Below are 21,366 nucleotides of genomic sequence, written 5' to 3' on the forward strand. Positions count from 1 at the left end.
GAGGGAGGGGAACAGGGGGAGAGGGAGGGGGAACAGGGGAGAGGGAGGGGAAACAGGGGAGAGGGAGGGGAACAGGGGGAGAGGGAGGGAAACAGGGGGAGAGGGAGGGGGAACAGGGGAGAGGGAGGGGGAACAGGGGGAGAGGGAGGGGGAAACAGGGGAGAGGGAGGGGAAACAGGGGAGAGGGAGGGGAAACAGGGGGAGAGGAGGGGAAACAGGGGAGAGGGAAACAGGGGAGAGGGAGGGGAAACAGGGGAGAGGGAGGGGAACAGGGGAGGGGAGGGGAACAGGGGAGAGGGAGGGGAACAGGGGGAGAGGGAGGGGAACAGGGGAGAGGGAGGGAAACAGGGGAGAGGGAGGGGGAACAGGGGGAGAGGGAGGGGAACAGGGGGAGGGGAGGGGGAACAGGGGGAGAGGGAGGGGGAACAGGGGGAGAGGGAGGGGAAACAGGGGGAGAGGGAGGGGGAACAGGGGAGAGGAGGAGGGGAAACAGGGGAGAGGGAGGGGGAACAGGGGAGGGGAGGGGAAACAGGGAGGGGAACAGGGGGAGAGGAAACAGGGGGAGGGGAAACAGGGGGAGAGGGAGGGGGAACAGGGGGAGAGGGAGGGGGAACAGGGGGAGGGGAGGGGAAACAGGGGAGAGGGAGGGGAACAGGGGGAGAGGGAGGGAAACAGGGGGAGGGAGGGGAAACAGGGGAGGGGAGGGGAAACAGGGGGAGAGGGAGGGGGAACAGGGGAGAGGGAGGGGAAACAGGGGGAGAGGGAGGGGAAACAGGGGGAGAGGGAGGGGAAACAGGGGGAGAGGGAGGGGGAACAGGGGGAGAGGGAGGGGGAAACAGGGGAGGGGAGGGGAACAGGGGGAGAGGGAGGGGGAACAGGGGAGAGGGGGGGAACAGGGGAGGGAGGGGAACAGGGGAGAGGGAGGGGAAACAGGGGAGAGGGAGGGGAAACAGGGGGAGAGGGAGGGGAACAGGGGAGAGGGAGGGGGAACAGGGGAGAGGGAGGGGAAACAGGGGGAGAGGGGAAACAGGGGAGAGGGAGGGGGAACAGGGGGAGAGGGAGGGGAACAGGGGAGAGGGAGGGGGAACAGGGGGAGAGGGAGGGGGAACAGGGGGAGAGGGAGGGGAACAGGGGAGAGGGAGGGAAACAGGGGGAGAGGGAGGGGAAACAGGGGGAGAGGGAGGGGAACAGGGGGAGAGGGAGGGGAAACAGGGGGAGAGGGAGGGGAAACAGGGGAGAGGGAGGGGAACAGGGGAGAGGGAGGGGAACAGGGGGAGAGGGAGGGGGACAGGGGGGAGGGGCGGGGAAACAGGGGGAGAGGGAGGGGAAACAGGGGGAGAGGGAGGGGAAACAGGGGAGAGGGAGGGGAAACAGGGGAGAGGGAGGGAAACAGGGGAGAGGGAGGGGAACAGGGGAGAGGGAGGGGGAACAGGGGGAGAGGGAGGGGAAACAGGGGAGAGGGAGGGGGAACAGGGGAGAGGGAAACAGGGGAGAGGGGGGAAACAGGGGGAGGGGAGGGGAAACAGGGGAGAGGGAGGGGAAACAGGGGAGAGGAGGGGAAATGGGGGGAGGGAGGGAAACAGGGGAGAGGGGAGGGGGAAAACAGGGGGAGAGGGGGGGGAGAGGGAGGGGAAACAGGGGAGAGGGAGGGGAAACAGGGGGAGAGGGAGGGAAACAGGGAGGGAGGGGAAACAGGGGAGAGGGGAGGGGAGGGGAAACAGGGGAGAGGGAGGGGAAACAGGGGAGAGGGAGGGGGAACAGGGGAGAGGGGAGGGGGAGGAGAGGGAGGGGAAACAGGGGAGAGGGAGGGAACAGGAGGAGAGGTGGGGAAACAGGGGGAGAGGGAGGGGAAACAGGGGGAGAGGAGGGAAACAGGGGAGAGGTGGGGAACAGGGGGAGAGGGGAGAGGGGAGACAGGGGAGGGGAGGGAAAACAGGGAGAAGGGGGGAAACAGGGGAGGGGAGAGGGGAAACAGTGGGAGGGGAGGGAAACAGGGGGAGAGAGGGAGGAGAAACAGGGGGAGAGGAGGGGAAACGGGGAGAGGGGAGGGGAAACAGGGGAGAGGGAGGGGGAAAGGGGAGAGGGAGGGGAGAGGGGGGGAAACAGGGGAGAGGGAGGGGAGAGGGAGGGAAACAGGGGAGAGGGAGGGGAAACAGGAGGAGAGGTGGGGAAACAGGGGAGAGGGAGGGGAAACAGGGGGAGAGGAGGGGGAACAGGGGGAGAGGTGGGGAAACAGGGGGAGAGGGAGGGGAAACAGGAGGAGAGGTGGGGAAACAGGGGGAGAGGGAGGGGAAACAGGGGAGAGGAGGGGAACAGGGGGAGAGGTGGGGAAACAGGGGAGAGGGAGGGGAAACAGGGGAGAGGGAGGGAAACAGGGGAGAGGGATGGGGAACAGGGGGAGAGGTGGGGAAACAGGGGGAGAGGGGAGCCTGGAGAGTGAGGGGAGGGGAAACAGGGGGAGAGGGGAGGGGGAAACAGGGGAGAGGGGGAGGGGGAGAGGGAGGGGAAACAGGGGAGAGAGGGAGGGGAACAGGGAGAGAGGGAGGGGAAACAGGGGAGGGGAAACAGGGGAGAGGGAGGGGAGGGGGAACAGGGGAGAGGGAGGGAAACAGGGGAGAGGGAGGGGAAACAGGGGAGAGGGAGGGGAAACAGGGGGAGAGGGAGGGGAAACAGGGGGAGAGGAGGGGAAACAGGGGGAGAGGGAGGGGAAACAGGGGAGAGGGAGGGGGAACAGGGGGAGAGGAGAGGGGGGAGAGGGAGGGGAAACAGGGGAGTGGGGGAGGGGAGAGGGAGGTGAAACAGGGAGAGAGAGGAGGCAGAAACAGGGAGAGAGAGGGAGGCGAAACAGGGAGAGAGAGGGAGGGGAAACAGGGGAGAGGGGAAACAGGGGGAGAGGGGAGGGGAAACAGGGGGAGAGGGGAGGGGAAACAGGGGGAGAGGGAGGGGAACAGGAGGAGGGGAGGGGAACAGGAGGAGAGGGAGGGGAACAGGAGGAGAGGGAGGGAACAGGAGGAGAGGGAGGGGAACAGGAGGAGGGGAGGGAACAGAGGGAGAGGGAGGGGGAACAGGGGAGAGGGAGGGGGAACAGGGGGAGAGGGAGGGGGAACAGGGGGAGAGGGAGGGGAACAGGAGGAGAGGGAGGGGAACAGGAGGAGGGGGGACAGGAGGATGGGGGACAGGAGGAGGGAGGGGACAGGAGGAGGGGGAGGGGAACAGGAGGAGGGGAGGGAAAACAGGAATGAGAGGGGAGGGGAAACAGGAGGAGAGGGAGGGGAACAGGAGGAGAGGGAGGGGAACAGGAGGAGGGGAGGGGGAACAGGAGGAGGGGAGGGAAACAGGAATGAGAGGGGAGGGGAAACAGGGGAGAGGGAGGGGAACAGGAGGAGGGAGGGAAACAGGGGTGAGGGAGGGAAACAGGGGGAGAGGGAGGGGAACAGGAGGAGAGGGAGGGGAAACAGGAGGAGAGGAGGGAAACAGGGGGAGAGGGAGGGGAAACAGGGGAGAGGGAGGGGAAACAGGGGAGAGGGAGGGAAACAGGGAGAGGGAGGGGAAACAGGGGAGAGGGAGGGGAAACAGGGAGAGGGAGGGGAAACAGGGAGAGAGAGGGAGGGGAAACAGGGGGAGAGGAGAAGAACAGAGTCCTTTTGGGACTCAGTTCCTGTCTCATTACTGAGCTCATTTCAATGTGATGTAGCAGTCATAATGCCTGTGTGAGGTAGCAGCCATAATACCTGTGACTGTGTGAGATAGCAACCATAATGCCTGTGTGAGGTAGCAACCATAATGCCTGTGATTGTGTGAGGTAGCAGCCATAATGCCTGTGAGTGTGAGGTAGCAGCCATAATGCCTGTGAGTGTGAGGTAGAAGCCATAATGCCTGTGAGTGTGAGGTAGAAGCCATAATGCCTGTGAGTGTGAGGTAGCAACCATAATGCCTGTGAGTGTGAGGTAGCAACCATCCTTACCGTAGCCAATCATACAGGACTCATCCTTACCGTAGCCAATCATACAGGACTGATCCTTACCTTAGCCAATCATACAGGACTGATCCTTACCGTAGCCAATCATACAGGACTCATCCTTACCGTAGCCAATCATACAGGACTCATCCTTACCGTAGCCAATCATACAGGACTGATCCTTACCTTAGCCAATCATACAGGACTGATCCTTACCGTAGCCAATCATACAGGACTCATCCTTACCGTAGCCAATCATACAGGACTCATCCTTACCGTAGCCAATCATACAGGACTGTATACTGTTACTAGAACACCAAACTAGTCCAGGACAGGAAGAGATGGACGGACCACTTGGTGTGATGAGGCATAACATCATTGTTCTCTACTCTGGAAAGCTGCAGGTGTTCTCCGGTGTAGGTTAGTTAAGTTGCTAGTTACCTTGCAGACAGTCTCCTGGTGTAGGCTAGTTAAGTTGCTAGTTACCTTGCAGACGGTCTCCCGGTGTAGGTTAGTTGTTGCTAGTTACCTTGCAGACAGTCTCCTGGTGTAGGCTGAGTTAAGTTGCTAGTTACCTTGCAGACGGTCTCCGTGTAGGTTAGTTAGTTGCTAGTTACCTGGCAGACAGTCTCCTGGTGTAGGTTAGTTAAATTGCTAGTTACCTTGCAGACGGTCTCCGGTGTAGGTTAGTTAAGTTGCTAGTTACCTGGCAGACAGTCTCCGGTGTAGGTTAGTTAAGTTGCTAGTTACCTTGCAGACAGTCCCTGGTGTAGGCTAGTTAAGTTGCTAGTTACCTTGCAGACGGTCTCCGGTGTAGGTTAGTTAAGTTGCTAGTTACCTTGCAGACAGTCTCCTGGTGTAGGCTAGTTAAGTTGCTAGTTACCTTGCAGACGGTCTCCGGTGTAGGTTAGTTAAGTTGCTAGTTACCTGGCAGACAGTCTCCTGGTGTAGGTTAGTTAAATTGCTAGTTACCTTGCAGACGGTCTCCGGTGTAGGTTAGTTAAGTTGCTAGTTACCTGGCAGACAGTCTCCTGGTGTAGGTTAGTTAAATTGCTAGTTACCTTGCAGACGGTCTCCGGTGTAGGGTAGTTAAGTTGCTAGTTACCTTGCAGACGGTCTCCGGTGTAGGTTAGTTAAATTGCTAGTTACCTTGCAGACGGTCTCCGGTGTAGGTTAGTTAAGTTGCTAGTTACCTGGCAGACAGTCTCCTGGTGTAGGTTAGTTAAGTTGCTAGTTACCTGGCAGACAGTCTCCGGTGTAGGTTAGTTAAGTTGCTAGTTACCTGAAATCAGACAGTCTCCTGGTGTGGTTAGTTAAATTGCTAGTTACCTTGCAGAGAAGTCTCCGGTGTAGGGTAGTTATTGCTAGTTAATCATGCAGACTGTCCTTACCGTGTAGGTTAGTTAAACTCATCTTACCGTAGCCACCATTGCAGACGGTCTCCTGTAGGTTAGTTAATCATTACCTGGCAGACAGTCTCCTGGTGTAGGTTAATCATACAGGCTAGTTACCTGGCAGACAGTCTCCTGGTGTAGGTTAGTTAAATTGCTAGTTACCTTGCAGACGGTCCTGTAGGTTAGTTAAGTTGCTAGTTACCTGGCAGACAGTCTCCTGGTGTAGGTTAGTTAAATTGCTAGTTACCTTGCAGACGGTCTCCGGTGTAGGGTAGTTAGCTAATTACCTTGCAGACGGTCTCCGGTGTAGGTTAGTTAAGGTGCTATTACCTTACAGACGGTCTCCGGTGTAGGCTAGTTAAGTTGCTAGTTACCAAGACTAGTCCAGTGTAGGTTAGGAAGAGACCTTGCAGACAGTCTCCTGGTGTAGGTTAGTTAAACATCATTGTTACCTTGCAGACGGTCTCCGGTGTAGGTTAGTTAAGTTGCTAGTTACCTTGCAGACGGCCTCCGGTGTAGGTTAGTTAAGTTGCTAGTTACCTTGGAGACGGTCTCCGGTGTAGGTTAGTTGTTGCTAGTTACCTTGCAGACAGTCTCCGGTGTAGGTTAGTTAAGTTGGTAGTTACCTTGCAGACGGTCTCCGGTGTAGGTTAGTTAAGTTTCTAGTTACCTTGCAGACGGCCTCCGGTGTAGGTTAGTTAAGGTGCTAGTTACCTTGCAGACGGTCTCCGGTGTAGGTTAGTTAAGGTGCTAGTTACCTTGCAGACAGCCTCCGGTGTAGGTTAGTTAAATTGCTAGTTACCTTGCAGACGGCCTCCGGTGTAGGTTAGTTAAGGTGCTAGTTACCTTGCAGACGGTCTCCGGTGTAGGTTAGTTAAGGTGCTAGTTACCTTGCAGACGGTCTCCGGTGTAGGTTAGTTAAGTTGCTAGTTACCTTGCAGACGGCCTCCAGTGTAGGTTAGTTAAGTTGCTAGTTACCTTGCAGACGGTCTCCGGTGTAGGTTAGTTAAGTTGCTAGTTACCTTGCAGACAGTCTCCTGGTGTAGGTTAGTTAAATTGCTAGTTACCTTGCAGACGGTCTCCGGTGTAGGTTAGTTAAGTTGCTAGTTACCTTGCAGACGGCCTCCGGTGTAGGTTAGTTAAGGTGCTAGTTACCTTGCAGACGGCCTCCGGTGTAGGTTAGTTAAGGTGCTAGTTACCTGCAGACGGCCTCCGGTGTAGGTTAGTTAAGGTGCTAGTTACCTTGCAGACGGCCTCCGGTGTAGGTTAGTTAAGGTGCTAGTTACCTTGCAGACGGCCTCCGGTGTAGGTTAGTTAAGTTGCTAGTTACCTTGCAGACGGTCTCCGGTGTAGGTTAGTTAAGTTGCTAGTTACCTTGCAGATGGTCTCCAGCGCGTCCAGAGCAGACTCTCCAGGCTGGATGATGACGAGGACAGGCTGGTCGTTAGGAAGACACACCCAGGACGGGGTCAGGTGGTCAGGCACCCAGATATCACTGTCTGTCATGTGACTGTCTGAGTTGACCTGAGGAAGACTCTTCCCTCATGACTCTTCTGGAGAGATAGAAAGACATTGTTTAGAACTAGCTTGTTTGTTTTATTTTTATTTTATTTAACCTTTATTTAACTAGGGCAAGTCAGTTAAGAACACATTCTTATTTTACAATGACGGCCTGGGAACAGTGGGTTAACTGGTCTAGGAACAGTGGGTTAACTGGTCTAGGAACAGTGGGTTAACTGGTCTAGGAACAGTGGGTTAACTGCCTTGTTCAAGGGCAGAACGACAGATTTGTACCTTGTCAGCTCGGGGATTTGAACTTGCATGACTACCTGTCTGTGGTGGGTAAAGTACCAAACTGTCATATTTGAGGAAAAGTAAAATATACCTTAATATAAAATGCCTCAAGTAAAAGGTCACCCAGTAATATACAACTTGAGTAAAAGTCTAAAAGTATTTGGTTTAAATTATACTTAAGTATCAACAGTAAAAATCGTTTCAAATTCCTTATTTTAAGCAAACCAGATCTTTCTAGTTAAAAATTTATTTTATTTACGGATAGCCAGGGTCCCACTCCAACACTCAGACATCATTTACAAACAAAGCATGTTGGTTTAGTGAGTCCTCCAGATCAGAGGCAGTAGGGATGACCAGGGATGTTTTCTGTTTAGTGAGTCCTCCAGATCAGAGGCTAGTAGAGATGACCAGGGATGTTCTCTGTTTAGTGAGTCCTCCAGATCAGAGGCAGTAGGGATGACCAGGGATGTTCTCTGTTTAGTGAGTCCTCCAGATCAGAGGCTAGTAGAGATGACCAGGGATGTTCTCTGTTTAGTGAGTCCTCCAGATCAGAGGCAGTAGGGATGACCAGGGATGTTCTGTTTAGTGAGTCCTCCAGATCAGAGACAGTAGGGATGACCAGGGATGTTCTCTGTTTAGTGAGTCCTCCAGATCAGAGGCTAGTAGAGATGACCAGGGATGTTCTCTGTTTAGTGAGTCCTCCAGATCAGAGGCAGTAGGGATGACCAGGGATGTTCTCTGTTTAGTGAGTCCTCCAGATCAGAGACAGTAGGGATGACCAGGGATGTTCTCTGTTTAGTGAGTCCTCCAGATCAGAGGCAGTAGGGATGACCAGGGATGTTTTCTGTTTAGTGAGTCCTCCAGATCAGAGGCTAGTAGGGATGACCAGGGATGTTCTCTGTTTAGTGAGTCCTCCAGATCAGAGGCAGTAGGGATGACCAGGGATGTTTTCTGTTTAGTGAGTCCTCCAGATCAGAGGCTAGTAGGGATGACCAGGGATGTTCTCTGTTTAGTGAGTCCTCCAGATCAGAGGCAGTAGGGATGACCAGGGATGTTCTCTGTTTAGTGAGTCCTCCAGATCAGAGGCAGTAGGGATGGCCAGGGATGTTCTCTGTTTAGTGAGTCCTCCAGATCAGAGGCAGTAGGGATGACCAGGGATGTTCTCTGTTTAGTGAGTCCTCCAGATCAGAGGCAGTAGAGATGACATTATACATTACATTTAAGTCATTTAGCAGACGCTCTTATCCAGAGCGACTTACAAATTGGTGCATTCACCTTATGACATCCAGTAGAACAGTCATTTTACAATAGTGCATCTAAATCTTAAAGGGGGGTGAGAAGGATTACTTATCCTTCTATCCTTCTCACCCCCCCCCCCACTTAGTCCTCCAGATCAGAGACAGTAGGGATGACCAGGGATGTTCTCTGTTTAGTGAGTCCTCCAGATCAGAGGCAGTAGGGATGACCAGGGATGTTCTCTGTTTAGTGAGTCCTCCAGATCAGAGGCAGTAGAGATGACCAGGGATGTTCTCTGTTTAGTGAGTCCTCCAGATCAGAGGCAGTAGAGATGACCAGGGATGTTCTCTGTTTAGTGAGTCCTCCAGATCAGAGGCAGTAGGGATGACCAGGGATGTTCTCTGTTTAGTGAGTCCTCCAGATCAGAGGCAGTAGGGATGACCAGGGATGTTCTCTGTTTAGTGAGTCCTCCAGATCAGAGGCAGTAGGGATGACCAGGGATGTTCTCTGTTTAGTGAGTCCTCCAGATCAGAGGCAGTAGTGATGACCAGGGATGTTCTCTTGATAAGTGCGTGAATTTGATTATTTTCCTGTCCTGCTAGGCATTCAAGATGTAACGAGTACTTTTAGGTGTCAAGGAAAATGTAAGGAGTAAAAAGTACATTATTTGCTTTAGGAATGTCGTGAAGTGAAAGCAAAAGTAGTCAAAAATATAAAAAGTAAATAGTACAGACACCCCAAAAAACAACTTAAGTAGTACTTTAAAGTATTTTTTGACTTAAGTACTTTACACCACTGCTGACTGTACATGTGACCCGAGGAAGTCTCTTCTTCACTCTTCTAGGAAACAGACACGCAGTAAATAGTGTTCCTACCAGCCTAAAGATTTTGTAAATGAAGGTCAATCTGTTCTTTGACTGATGCCTCAGTATCAGTTATCCACCAAGCTAGGAAGATGAATGGTACCCGACTGCCTCCTTACCTGTGTCTGTGTGTCTGTGTGTCTGTGTGTCTGTGTGTCTGTGTGTCTGTGTGTCTGTGTGTCTGTCTGTCTGTCTGTCTGTCTGTCTGTGTGTGTGTGTGATGCCTTACTTACCCCTCTCTCCCTGGCAGTGTCCACATCATAGATCCCGTCCAGAGGCTTTTTCACTGGCTCCTCCCCATCAACAAAGACCTGAGGGAGAAACAGCAAGGCCAATATAGAACCCCTCCAAAAAATGGCTGAGCAGAGAAGTTGTATGTCTGAGATAAGTGGCAGTTCTAAGTGGCAGTTCTAAGTGGCAGTTCTAAGAGGCAGTTCTAAGAGGCAGTTCTAAGAGGCAGTTCTAAGAGGCAGTTCTAAGTGGCAGTTCTAAGTGGCAGTTCTAAGTGGAAGTTCTAAGTGGAAGTTCTAAGTGGAAGTTCTAAGAGGCAGTTCTAAGTGGCAGTTCTAAGTGGCAGTTCTAAGTGGCAGTTCTAAGAGGCAGTTCTAAGAGGCAGTTCTAAGTGGAAGTTCTAAGTGGCAGTTCTAAGTGGCAGTTCTAAGTGGAAGTTCTAAGTGGAAGTTCTAAGAGGCAGTTCTAAGTGGCAGTTCTAAGTGGCAGTTCTAAGAGGCAGTTCTAAGTGGCAGTTCTAATTGGCAGTTCTAATTGGCAGTTCTAAGTGGCAGTTCTAAGTGGCAGTTCAAATTGGCAGTTCTTAGTGGCAGTTCCAGTGTACTGTTCCAGATCTCTATGCAGGTTAATTTCTACAGAGCTGCTGGTTAAATAGACCAGGAGGATGGTGGGCTGTGGTCTGCTGGAGTTAAAGACACGTACCTGGTGGGCTGTGGTCTGCTGGAGTTAAAGACACGTACCTGGTGGGCTGTGGTCTGCTGGAGTTAAAGACACGTACCAGGTGGGCTGTGGTCTGCTGGAGTTAAAGACACGTACCTGGTGGGCTGTGGTCTGCTGGAGTTAAAGACACATACCAGGTGGGCTGTGGTCTGCTGGAGTTAAAGACACATACCAGGTGGACTGTGGTCTGCTGGAGTTAAAGACACGTACCAGGTGGGCTGCTGGAGTTAAAGACACGTACCTGGTGGGCTGTGGTCTGCTGGAGTTAAAGACACATACCAGGTGGGCTGTGGTCTGCTGGAGTTAAAGACACATACCAGGTGGACTGTGGTCTGCTGGAGTTAAAGACACATACCAGGTGGACTGTGGTCTGCTGGAGTTAAAGACACATACCAGGTGGACTGTGGTCTGCTGGAGTTAAAGACACGTACCTGGTTGATGGTGGGGTGGACTGTGGTCTTCTTCTTGGAAGTAGTGTCCAGGCCCCACAGAGAGGAGAACCTGCTCTTACGTTTAGATGAGGAGGTACGTGACATGGCCTGGGTACGTCTCCTCCCCCCGCTCTCTGTACGGGCTGCCACCTACATCACACACACAGACAGAGAGAGAGAAATAAACAGCGAGAGAGAGACACACAGACACACACACACACACACAGAGACAGAGAGAGACACACACACAGAGAGAAAGAAAAAGCGATAGAGAGAGAGAGAGAGAGAGACAGAGAGAGAGAGACACAGAGAGAAAGAAACAGCGAAAGACAGAGAGTGATATAGAGAGAAAGAGACAGACACAGAGGGAGACACACAGACAGACACAGAGGGAGACACACAGACAAACACACAGAGCGAGACAGAGAGAGACAGACACACACAGAGACAGACAAAAGGAGAGAGAGAGAAAGACATTCAGAGACAGCATTATTGAAAGGAGCATATCTAACACACAGAACACCTCACCCACAAAACCTGACACTGCTGGTTAGGTCTGACTGGTTATATAGACCAGGAGGACAAGTGGTTATATAGACCAGGAGGACTAGTGGTTATATAGACCAGGAGGACTAGTGGTTATATAGACCAGGAGGACTAGTGGTTATATAGACCAGGAGGACAAGTGGTTATATAGACCAGGAGGACTAGTGGTTATATAGACGAGGAGGACTAGTGGTTATACAGACCAGGAGGACTAGTGGTTATACAGACCAGGAGGAGAGACTAGTGGTTGTATAGACCAGGAGGACAGACTAGTGGTTATATAGACCAGGAGGACAGACTAGTGGTTATATAGACCAGGAGGACAGACTAGTGGTTATATAGACCAGGAGGACAGACTAGTGGTTATATAGACCAGGAGGACAGACTAGTGGTTATATAGACCAGGAGGACTAGTGGTTATACAGACCAGGAGGACAGACTAGTGGTTATATGGCCCATGAGGACAGACTAGTAGTTATACAGACCAGGAGGACTAGTGGTTATATAGACCAGGAGGACTAGTGGTTATATAGACCAGGAGGACTAGTGGTTATACAGACCAGGAGGACAGACTAGTGGTTATATGGCCCATGAGGACTAGTGGTTATATAGACCAGGAGGACTAGTGGTTATATAGACCAGGAGGACTAGTGGTTATATAGACCAGGAGGACTAGTGGTTATATAGACCAGGAGGACTAGTGGTTATATAGACCAGGAGGACTAGTGGTTATATAGACCAGGAGGACTAGTGGTTATATAGACCAGGAGGACTAGTGGTTATATAGACCAGGAGGACTAGTGGTTATACAGACCAGGAGGACAGACTAGTGGTTATATAGACCAGGAGGACAGACTAGTGGTTATACAGACCAGGAGGACTAGTGGTTATATAGACCAGGAGGACTAGTGGTTATACAGACCAGGAGGACTAGTGGTTATATAGACCAGGAGGACTAGTGGTTATATAGACCAGGAGGACTAGTGGTTATATAGACCAGGAGGACTAGTGGTTATATAGACCAGGAGGACTAGTGGTTATACAGACCAGGAGGACTAGTGGTTATATAGACCAGGAGGACTAGTAGTTATACAGACGAGGAGGACAGACTAGTGGTTATATAGACCAGGAGGACAGACTAGTGGTTATATAGACCAGGAGGACAGACTAGTGGTTATATGGCCCATGAGGACTAGTGGTTATATGGCCCAGGAGGACTAGTGGTTATATGGCCCAGGAGGACTAGTAGTTATACAGACCAGGAGGACTAGTAGTTATACAGACCAGGAGGACTAGTGGTTATATGGCCCAGGAGGACTAGTAGTTATACAGACCAGGAGGACAGACTAGTGGTTATATAGACCAGGAGGACAGACTAGTGGTTATATGGCCCATGAGGACAGACTAGTGGTTATACAGACCAGGAGGACTAGTGGTTATATAGACCAGGAGGACAGACTAGTGGTTATATAGACCAGGAGGACTAGTGGTTATATAGACCAGGAGGACTAGTGGTTATATAGACCAGGAGGACTAGTGGTTATATAGACCAGGAGGACTAGTGGTTATATAGACCAGGAGGACTAGTGGTTATATGGCCCAGGAGGACTGACTAGTGGTTATATGGCCCAGGAGGACTAGTGGTTATATGGCCCAGGAGGACTAGTGGTTATATAGACCAGGAGGACTAGTGGTTATATAGACCAGGAGGACTAGTGGTTATACAGACCAGGAGGACAGACTAGTGGTTATATAGACCAGGAGGACAGACTAGTGGTTATATAGACCAGGAGGACAGACTAGTGGTTATATAGACCAGGAGGACAGACTAGTAGTTATATAGACCAGGAGGACAGACTAGTGGTTATATAGACCAGGAGGACAGACTAGTGGTTATATAGACCAGGAGGACAGACTAGTGGTTATATAGACCAGGAGGACAGACTAGTGGTTATATAGACCAGGAGGACAGACTAGTGGTTATATAGACCAGGAGGACTAGTGGTTATATAGACCAGGAGGACTAGTGGTTATACAGACCAGGAGGACAGACTAGTGGTTATATGGCCCAGGAGGACTAGTGGTTATATGGCCCAGGAGGACTAGTGGTTATATAGACCAGGAGGACTAGTGGTTATATAGACCAGGAGGACTAGTGGTTATACAGACCAGGAGGACAGACTAGTGGTTATATAGACCAGGAGGACAGACTAGTGGTTATATAGACCAGGAGGACAGACTAGTGGTTATATAGACCAGGAGGAGAGACTAGTGGTTATATAGACCAGGAGGAGAGACTAGTGGTTATATAGACCAGGAGGACTAGTGGTTATATAGACCAGGAGAGACTAGTGGTTATATAGACCAGGAGGACTAGTGGTTATATAGACCAGGAGGACAGACTAGTGGTTATACAGACCAGGAGGACAGACTAGTGGTTGTGTGTGTGCAGACTGTGTGTGTGTGTGTGTGTGCGCTCGCAACACACCAGAGCATGAAAGGACGACACAGAGAAGATTCCGAGGCGTCCCATGGCCAATTTAGTGGGTCTGGAGGCGAAGGCTAGCAGGCGTTTGGGGTTGGGCAGCTCCCCTCCTTGCAGACTGGCCAGGTAACAGCGGAACCGGAACAAACCCATATGAAACTGTTCCAAGTTCTGCTCCCACAGAAAGATCTAGAACAAACAAAAGAAAACACAACAACCCATTTAACAAAAAAAAAGGGGTCAATCTGGGTTTGGTACATCCACGTATGGACAGTCCATGTTTCTCACGGATGGACAGTCTTTGCATCCATAGCTGTGTCTACGCATTTGAGAGTGGTTACACTGCCACGTGTGTCTCCACGCCCAAACGTCAACAAAACCAAAGAGCTGACGGTGGACGACAGGAGACAGCAGAGAGACTACGCCTCCAGCCACATCGACGGGGCCGGGGGATGAAGAGGGTCAAAAGTTCAGAGTTCAACAGCGGGTACCTGAGGACCTGAAACGGTCCCTTCACATAGAAGGTGCAACAGCGCCTCAGAAATAGTAGCAGGGTGAATGCTGAACTGTTGTTCACACATATCCACAAATATTTAGGATTACATAATGGGGGGGGGGGTTTAACTGCAAGGACTCGGTTTGATCGAGGCGTTACCTCGAGAGTTGCATTCCAAATTTCCCAGTCAGGAACAACGTTTGTTGCATGGAGAGGGAGATGGCACAGCCGTCAGAGAAGGTAACGTTAGTGATCACACAGGGAGATGATCTGTTTGAGCCTAAGGACCAGGTTTCAGGTCTCCAAGCACAGTTTACACTGCTCCTACACCCTCCTACAGCCAGGGTGGAGGGTGGAAGAGCCAGCCAGGGTGGAGGGTGGAAGAGCCAGCCAGGGTGGAGGGTGGAAGAGCCAGCCAGGGTGTGGGGGGGGGAGAGCCAGCCAGGGTGGAGGGTGGGGGAGAGCCAGCCAGGGTGGAGGGTGGAAGAGCCAGCCAGGGTGGAGGGGGAAGAGCCAGCTAGGGTGGAGGGGGGCAGCTAGGGTGGAGGGGGGAGCCAGCCAGGGTGGAGGGGGAGAGCCAGCCAGGGTGGAGGGGGAAGAGCCAGCCAGGGTGGAGGGGGGAAGAGCCAGCTAGGGTGGAGGGGGAGGAAGAGCCAGCTAGGGTGGAGGGGGGAAGAGCCAGCTAGGGTGGAGGGGGGAAGAGCCAGCTAGGGTGGAGGGGGAAGAGCCAGCTAGGGTGGAGGGGGGAAGAGCCAGCTAGGGTGGAGGGGGAAGAGCCAGCTAGGGTGGAGGGGGAAGAGCCAGCCAGGGTGGAGGGGGGAAGAGCCAGCCAGGGTGGAGGGTGGAAGAGCCAGCCAGGGTGGAGGGGTGGAAGAGCCAGCCAGGGTGGAGGGGGGAAGAGCCAGCCAGGGTGGAGGGGGAGAGCCAGCCAGGGTGGAGGGGGAGAGCCAGCCAGGGTGGAGGGGGAGAGCCAGCCAGGGTGGAGGGGGAGAGCCAGCCAGGGTGGAGGGGGAGAGCCAGCCAGGGTGGAGGGGGAGAGCCAGCCAGGGTGGAGGGGGAGAGCCAGCCAGGGTGGAGGGGGGAAGAGCCAGCCAGGGTGGAGGGTGGGGGGAGAGCCAGCCAGGGTGGAGGGTGGAAGAGCCAGCCAGGGTGGAGGGGGAAGAGCCAGCTAGGGTGGAGGGGGGCAGCTAGGGTGGAGGGGGGAGAGCCAGCCAGGGTGGAGGGGGAGAGCCAGCCAGGGTGGAGGGGGAAGAGCCAGCCAGGGTGGAGGGGGAAGAGCCAGCTAGGGTGGAGGGGGGAAGAGCCAGCTAGGGTGGAGGGGGGAAGAGCCAGCTAGGGTGGAGGGGGGAGAGCCAGCTAGGGTGGAGGGGGGAAGAGCCAGCTAGGGTGGAGGGGGGAAGAGCCAGCTAGGGTGGAGGGGGAAGAGCCAGCTAGGGTGGAGGGGGAAGAGCCAGCCAGGGTGGAGGGGGGAAGAGCCAGCCAGGGTGGAGGGTGGAAGAGCCAGCCAGGGTGGAGGGGTGGAAGAGCCAGCCAGGGTGGAGGGGGGAAGAGCCAGCCAGGGTGGAGGGGGGAGAGCCAGCCAGGGTGGAGGGGGAGAGCCAGCCAGGGTGGAGGGGGAGAGCCAGCCAGGGTGGAGGGGGGAGAGCCAGCCAGGGTGGAGGGGGGAGAGCCAGCCAGGGTGGAGGGGGAGAGCCAGCCAGGGTGGAGGGGGAGAGCCAGCCAGGGTGGAGGGGGAGAGCCAGCCAGGGTGGAGGGGGAGAGCCAGCCAGGGTGGAGGGGGAGAGCCAGCCAGGGTGGAGGGGGAGAGCCAGCCAGGGTGGAGGGGGAGAGCCAGCCAGGGTGGAGGGGGGAGAGCCAGCCAGGGTGGAGGGGGGAGAGCCAGCCAGGGTGGAGGGGGAGAGCCAGCCAGGGTGGAGGGGGGGAAGAGCCAGCCAGCGTGGAGGGGGAAGAGCCAGCCAGCGTGGAGGGGGGGGAAGAGCCAGCCAGCGTGGAGGGGGGGAAGAGCCAGCCAGCGTGGAGGGGGGAAGAGCCAGCCAGGTGGAGGGGGGAAGAGCCAGCTAGGGTGGAGGGGGAAGAGCCAGCTAGGGTGGAGGGGGAAGAGCCAGCCAGGGTGGAGGGGGGAAGAGCCAGCCAGGGTGGAGGGTGGAAGAGCCAGCCAGGGTGGAGGGGGGAAGAGCCAGCCAGGGTGGAGGGGGAAGAGCCAGCCAGGGTGGAGGGGGGAAGAGCCAGCCAGGGTGGAGGGGGAGAGCCAGCCAGGGTGGAGGGGAGAGCCAGCCAGGGGGAGAGCCAGCCAGGGTGGAGGGGGGAGAGCCAGCCAGGGTGGAGGGGGAAGAGCCAGCCAGGGTGGAGGGGGAAGAGCCAGCCAGGGTGGAGGGGGAAAGAGCCAGCTAGGGTGGAGGGGGGAAGAGCCAGCTAGGGTGGAGGGGGAAGAGCCAGCCAGGGTGGAGGGGGGGAAGAGCCAGCCAGGGTGGAGGGGGAAGAGCCAGCCAGGGTGGAGGGGGAAGAGCCAGCCAGGGTGGAGGGGGGAGAGCCAGCCAGGGTGGAGGGGGAGAGCCAGCCAGGGTGGAGGGGGAGAGCCAGCCAGGGTGGAGGGGGAGAGCCAGCCAGGGTGGAGGGGGAAGAGCCAGCCAGGGTGGAGGGGGAAGAGCCAGCCAGGATGGAGGGGGAAGAGCCAGCCAGGGTGGAGGGGGAGAGCCAGCCAGGGTGGAGGGGGGAGAGCCAGCCAGGGTGGAGGGGGGGGGGAGAGCCAGCCAGGGTGGAGGGGGGGAGAGCCAGCCAGGGTGGAGGGGGAGAGCCAGCCAGGGTGGAGGGGGGAGCCAGCCAGGGTGGAGGGGGGAAGAGCCAGCTAGGGTGGAGGGGGAAGAGCCAGCTAGGGTGGAGGGGGGGAAGAGCCAGCCAGGGTGGAGGGGGGAAGAGCCAGCCAGGGTGGAGGGGAGAGAGAGCCAGCCAGGGTGGAGGGGGGAGAGCCAGCCAGGGTGGAGGGGGAGAGCCAGCCAGGGTGGAGGGGGAAGAGCCAGCCAGGGTGGAGGGGGAGAGCCAGCCAGGGTGTAGGGGGAGAGCCAGCCAGGGTGTAGGGGGAAGAGCCAGCCAGGGTGGAGGGGGAGAGCCAGCCAGGGTGTAGGGGGAAGAGCCAGCCAGGGTGGAGTTAGGGAAGAGCCAGCCAGGGTGTAGGGGGAAGAGCCAGCCAGGGTGGAGTTAGGGAAGAGCCAGCCAGGGTGGAGGGGGAGAGCCAGCCAGGGTGGAGGGGGGAGAGCCAGCCAGGGTGGAGGGGGGGAGAGCCAGCCAGGGTGGAGGGGGGAGAGCCAGCCAGGGTGGAGGGGGAGAGCCAGCCAGGGTGGAGTTAGGGGAAGAGCCAGCCAGGGTGGAGGGGGAGAGCCAGCCAGGGTGGAGGAGGGGAAGAGCCAGCCAGGGTGGAGGGGGGGGGGAAGAGCCAGCCAGGGTGGAGGGGGGAAGAGCCAGCCAGGGTGGAGGGGGGGGAAGCGCCAGCCAGGGGGGAAGAGCCAGCCAGGGTGGAGGGGGAGAGCCAGCCAGGGTGGAGGGGGGCCAGCCAGGGTGGAGGGGGAGAGCCAGCCAGGGTGGAGGGGGAGAGCCAGCCAGGGTGGAGGGGGGAGAGCCAGCCAGGGTGGAGGGGGAAGAGCCAGCCAGGGTGGAGGGGGGAAGAGCCAGCCAGGGTGGAGGGGGAGAGCCAGCCAGGGTGTAGGGGGAAGAGCCAGCCAGGGTGGAGGGGGAGAGCCAGCCAGGGTGTAGGGGAAGAGCCAGCCAGGGTGGAGGGGGGAGAGCCAGCCAGGGTGGAGGGGGGAGAGCCAGCCAGGGTGGAGTTAGGGAAGAGCCAGCCAGGGTGGAGGGGGGAGAGCCAGCCAGGGTGGAGGGGGGAAGAGCCAGCCAGGGTGGAGGGGGAAGAGCCAGCCAGGGTGGAGGGGGAGAGCCAGCCAGGGTGGAGGAGGGGAAGAGCCAGCCAGGGTGGAGGGGGGAAGAGCCAGCCAGGGTGGAGGGGGGAAGAGCCAGCCAGGGTGGAGGGGGAAGCGCCAGCCAGGGTGGAGGGGGAAGAGCCAGCCAGGGTGGAGGGGGGAAGAGCCAGCCAGGGTGGAGGGGGGAAGAGCCAGCCAGGGTGGAGGGGGAGAGCCAGCCAGGGTGGAGGGGGGAGAGCCAGCCAGGGTGGAGGGGGAAGAGCCAGCCAGGGTGGAGGGGGAAGAGCCAGCCAGGGTGGAGGGGGAGAGCCAGCCAGGGTGTAGGGGGAAGAGCCAGCCAGGGTGGAGGGGGAGAGCCAGCCAGGGTGGAGGGGGAAGAGCCAGCCAGGGTGGAGGGGGGAGAGCCAGCCAGGGTGGAGTTAGGGGAAGAGCCAGCCAGGGTGGAGGGGGGAGAGCCAGCCAGGGTGGAGGGGGGAGAGCCAGCCAGGGTGGAGGGGGAAGAGCCAGCCAGGGTGGAGGGGGAGAGCCAGCCAGGGTGGAGGGGGAGCCAGCCAGGGTGGAGGGGGAGAGCCAGCCAGGGTGGAGGGGGAGAGCCAGCCAGGGTGGAGGGGGAAGAGCCAGCCAGGGTGGAGGGGAGAGCCAGCCAGGGTGGAGGGGGGAAGAGCCAGCCAGGGTGGAGGGGGGAAAGAGCCAGCCAGGGTGGAGTTAGGGGAAGAGCCAGCCAGGGTGGAGTTAGGGGAAGAGCCAGCCAGGGTGGAGTTAGGGGAAGAGCCAGCCAGGGTGGAGTTAGGGGAAGAGCCAGCCAGGGTGGAGGTAGGGGAAGAGCCAGCCAGGGTGGAGTTAGGGGAAGAGCCAGCCAGGGTGGAGGTAGGGGGAGAGCCAGCCAGGGTGGAGTTAGGGGAAGAGCCAGCCAGGGTGGAGGGGGAGAGCCAGCCAGGGTGGAGGGGGAGAGCCAGCCAGGGTGGAGGGGGAAAGAGCCAGCCAGGGTGGAGGGGAGAGCCAGCCAGGGTGGAGGGGGGAAGAGCCAGCCAGGGTGGAGGGGGGGAAGAGCCAGCCAGGGTGGAGGGGGGAAGAGCCAGCCAGGGTGGAGGGGGAAGAGCCAGCGAGGGTGGAGGGGGAAGAGCCAGCGAGGGGGGCGAGAGGAGCCAGCCAGGGGGAGAGAGCCAGCCAGGGGGGAGAGAGCCAGCCAGGGTGGAGGGAGGAAGAGCCAGCCAGGGTGGAGGGTGGAAGAGCCAGCCAGGGTGGAGGGGGGAGAGCCAGCCAGGGTGGAGGGTGGAAGAGCCAGCCAGGGTGGAGGGGGGAGCCAGCCAGGGTGGAGTTAGGGAAGAGCCAGCCAGGGTGGAGGGGGGAAGGGCCAGCCAGGGTGGAGGGGGAAGAGCCAGCCAGGGTGGAGGGGGAAGAGCCAGCCAGGGTGGAGGGGCGGAAGAGCCAGCCAGGGTGGAGGGAAGAGCCAGCCAGGGTGGAGGGGGGAAGAGCCAGCCAGGGTGGAGGGTGGAAGAGCCAGCCAGGGTGGAGGGAGGGAAGAGCCAGCCAGGGTGGAGGGAGGGGAAGAGCCAGCCAGGGTGGAGGGGGGAAGAGCCAGCCAGGGTGGAGGGGGGAAGAGCCAGCCAGGGTGGAGTTAGGGGAAGAGCCAGCCAGGGTGGAGTTAGGGGAAGAGCCAGCCAGGGTGGAGGGGGGAAGAGCCAGCCAGACAACAGTAACCTGAAGAACAACATATATTAGTCTCGACAAACAGGGTCTGGACTCCTAATTACATGATCAATACTGTCTAGTAGTCTTCCTCGTCTTGGTAACGGTAACTGAGCTCACACACCTGGTCTAGTAGTCTTCCTCGTCTTGGTATCGGTAACTGAGCTCACACACACCTGGTCCAGTAGTCTTCCTCGTCTTGGTATCGATAACTGAACTCACACACACCTGGTTCAGTAGTCTTCCTCGTCTTGGTATCGGTAACTGAGCTCACACACACACACACACACACACACACACACACACACACACACACCTGGTCCAGTAGTCTTCCTCGTCTTGTTATCGGTAACTGAGCTCACACACACCTGGTCTAGTAGTCTTCCTCGTCTTGGTAACGGTAACTGAGCTCACACACCTGGTCTAGTAGTCTTCCTCGTCTTGGTATCGGTAACTGAGCTCACACACACCTGGTTCAGTAGTCTTCCTCGTCTTGGTATCGGTAACTGAGCTCACACACACACACACACACACCTGGTCCAGTAGTCTTCCTCGTCTTGGTATCGGTAACTGAGCTCACACACCTGGTCTAGTAGTCTTCCTCGTCTTGGTATCGGTAACTGAGCTCACACACCTGGTCCAGTAGTCTTCCTCGTCTTGGTATCGGTAACTGAGCTCACACACCTGGTCCAGTAGTCTTCCTCGTCTTGGTATCGGTAACTGAGCTCACACACCTGGTCCAGTAGTCTTCCTCGTCTTGGTATCGGTAACTGAGCTCACACACACCTGGTCCAGTAGTCTTCCTCGTCTTGGTATCGGTAACTGAGCTCACACACCTGGTCCAGTAGTCTTCCTCGTCTTGGTATTGGTAACTGAGCTCACACACCTGGTCCAGTAGTCTTCCTCGTCTTGGTATTGGTAACTGAGCTCACACACCTGGTCCAGTAGTCTTCCTCGTCTTGGTATCGGTAACTGAGCTCACACACACACACACACACACACACACACACACACACACACACACACACACACACACACCTGGTCCAGTATGGTCTTCCTCTTCTTTGTATCGGTCACGGCACTGAGCTGCATGTCTCCCATCTTCTTCATCTTCTCGTCCATGTCGATCTTCTGCTCCAGCTTCTTAATCTCCGTCCTCAACAGACGCACCGTGTCCTCCCGGTGATGCTGCCTGGCAACGGCCGCCGCGCACGCCGAGTGGATGGCCGTGATCCAGTTCTCCAGCTCCGTCTGACTGCACGTCTACAAGGGGTTAGAGGTCAGAGGAAGGGTTACACAGACCTTTACTCCACACTTACAGCATGCTTGGAATACAGCCAAGTTAAACAACAAATGACCAAACAGTGTACATCACACACACACACACACACGGAGCTCCTCCTACCTGGAAGAGAAATGCATCCCCTAGACAGTTGCTGAGGCAGAAGACAAAGTCCTTCTTGGGGTGTTCAGGGACGGCCTGGACGATACTGTTCTCAGCCCACGCCGTATGTTTAGAGACACTGTTGTGGTCGATCCCCGACCGTCCGTCCGTCTCGTAGAAGAAGAGAGTGCATCCTGGGTGAGAGAAAGCAGGAACAAGGCAGTTACGCAC

General features: G+C 56.5%; 1 protein-coding gene and 1 long non-coding RNA gene across 3 annotated transcripts in view; both read right to left on the minus strand.

The window, feature by feature from the left end:
• Positions 1-21,366, minus strand: part of LOC118380856 (rho guanine nucleotide exchange factor TIAM1-like) — a 125,302-nt gene that overhangs the window by 83,720 nt on the left and 20,216 nt on the right. The window contains exons 6-12 of the mRNA XM_052479358.1: positions 21,157-21,329; positions 20,790-21,014; positions 13,662-13,847; positions 10,628-10,777; positions 9,475-9,556; positions 9,001-9,005; positions 6,727-6,876 (exon numbers count right to left, since the gene is read on the minus strand). Of these exons, the coding sequence (XP_052335318.1) occupies positions 6,727-6,876; positions 9,001-9,005; positions 9,475-9,556; positions 10,628-10,777; positions 13,662-13,847; positions 20,790-21,014; positions 21,157-21,329 (971 nt within the window). The remainder of the gene's footprint in view (positions 1-6,726; positions 6,877-9,000; positions 9,006-9,474; positions 9,557-10,627; positions 10,778-13,661; positions 13,848-20,789; positions 21,015-21,156; positions 21,330-21,366) is intronic.
• On the minus strand, positions 19,843-20,783 carry LOC127912774 (uncharacterized). Of its 2 annotated transcripts, XR_008083351.1 has the most exons (4): positions 20,434-20,783; positions 20,336-20,385; positions 20,170-20,221; positions 19,843-19,927 (listed from the first exon to the last, which is right to left on the minus strand). It is a non-coding gene; the product is annotated as an uncharacterized LOC127912774 (long non-coding RNA). The 2 variants fall into 2 exon arrangements; XR_008083352.1 differs by lacking the exon at positions 19,843-19,927 and having other exon boundaries at positions 20,065-20,221.

Source organism: Oncorhynchus keta, chromosome 1, assembly GCF_023373465.1.
Source record: "Oncorhynchus keta strain PuntledgeMale-10-30-2019 chromosome 1, Oket_V2, whole genome shotgun sequence".
Lineage (NCBI taxonomy): Eukaryota > Metazoa > Chordata > Actinopteri > Salmoniformes > Salmonidae > Oncorhynchus > Oncorhynchus keta.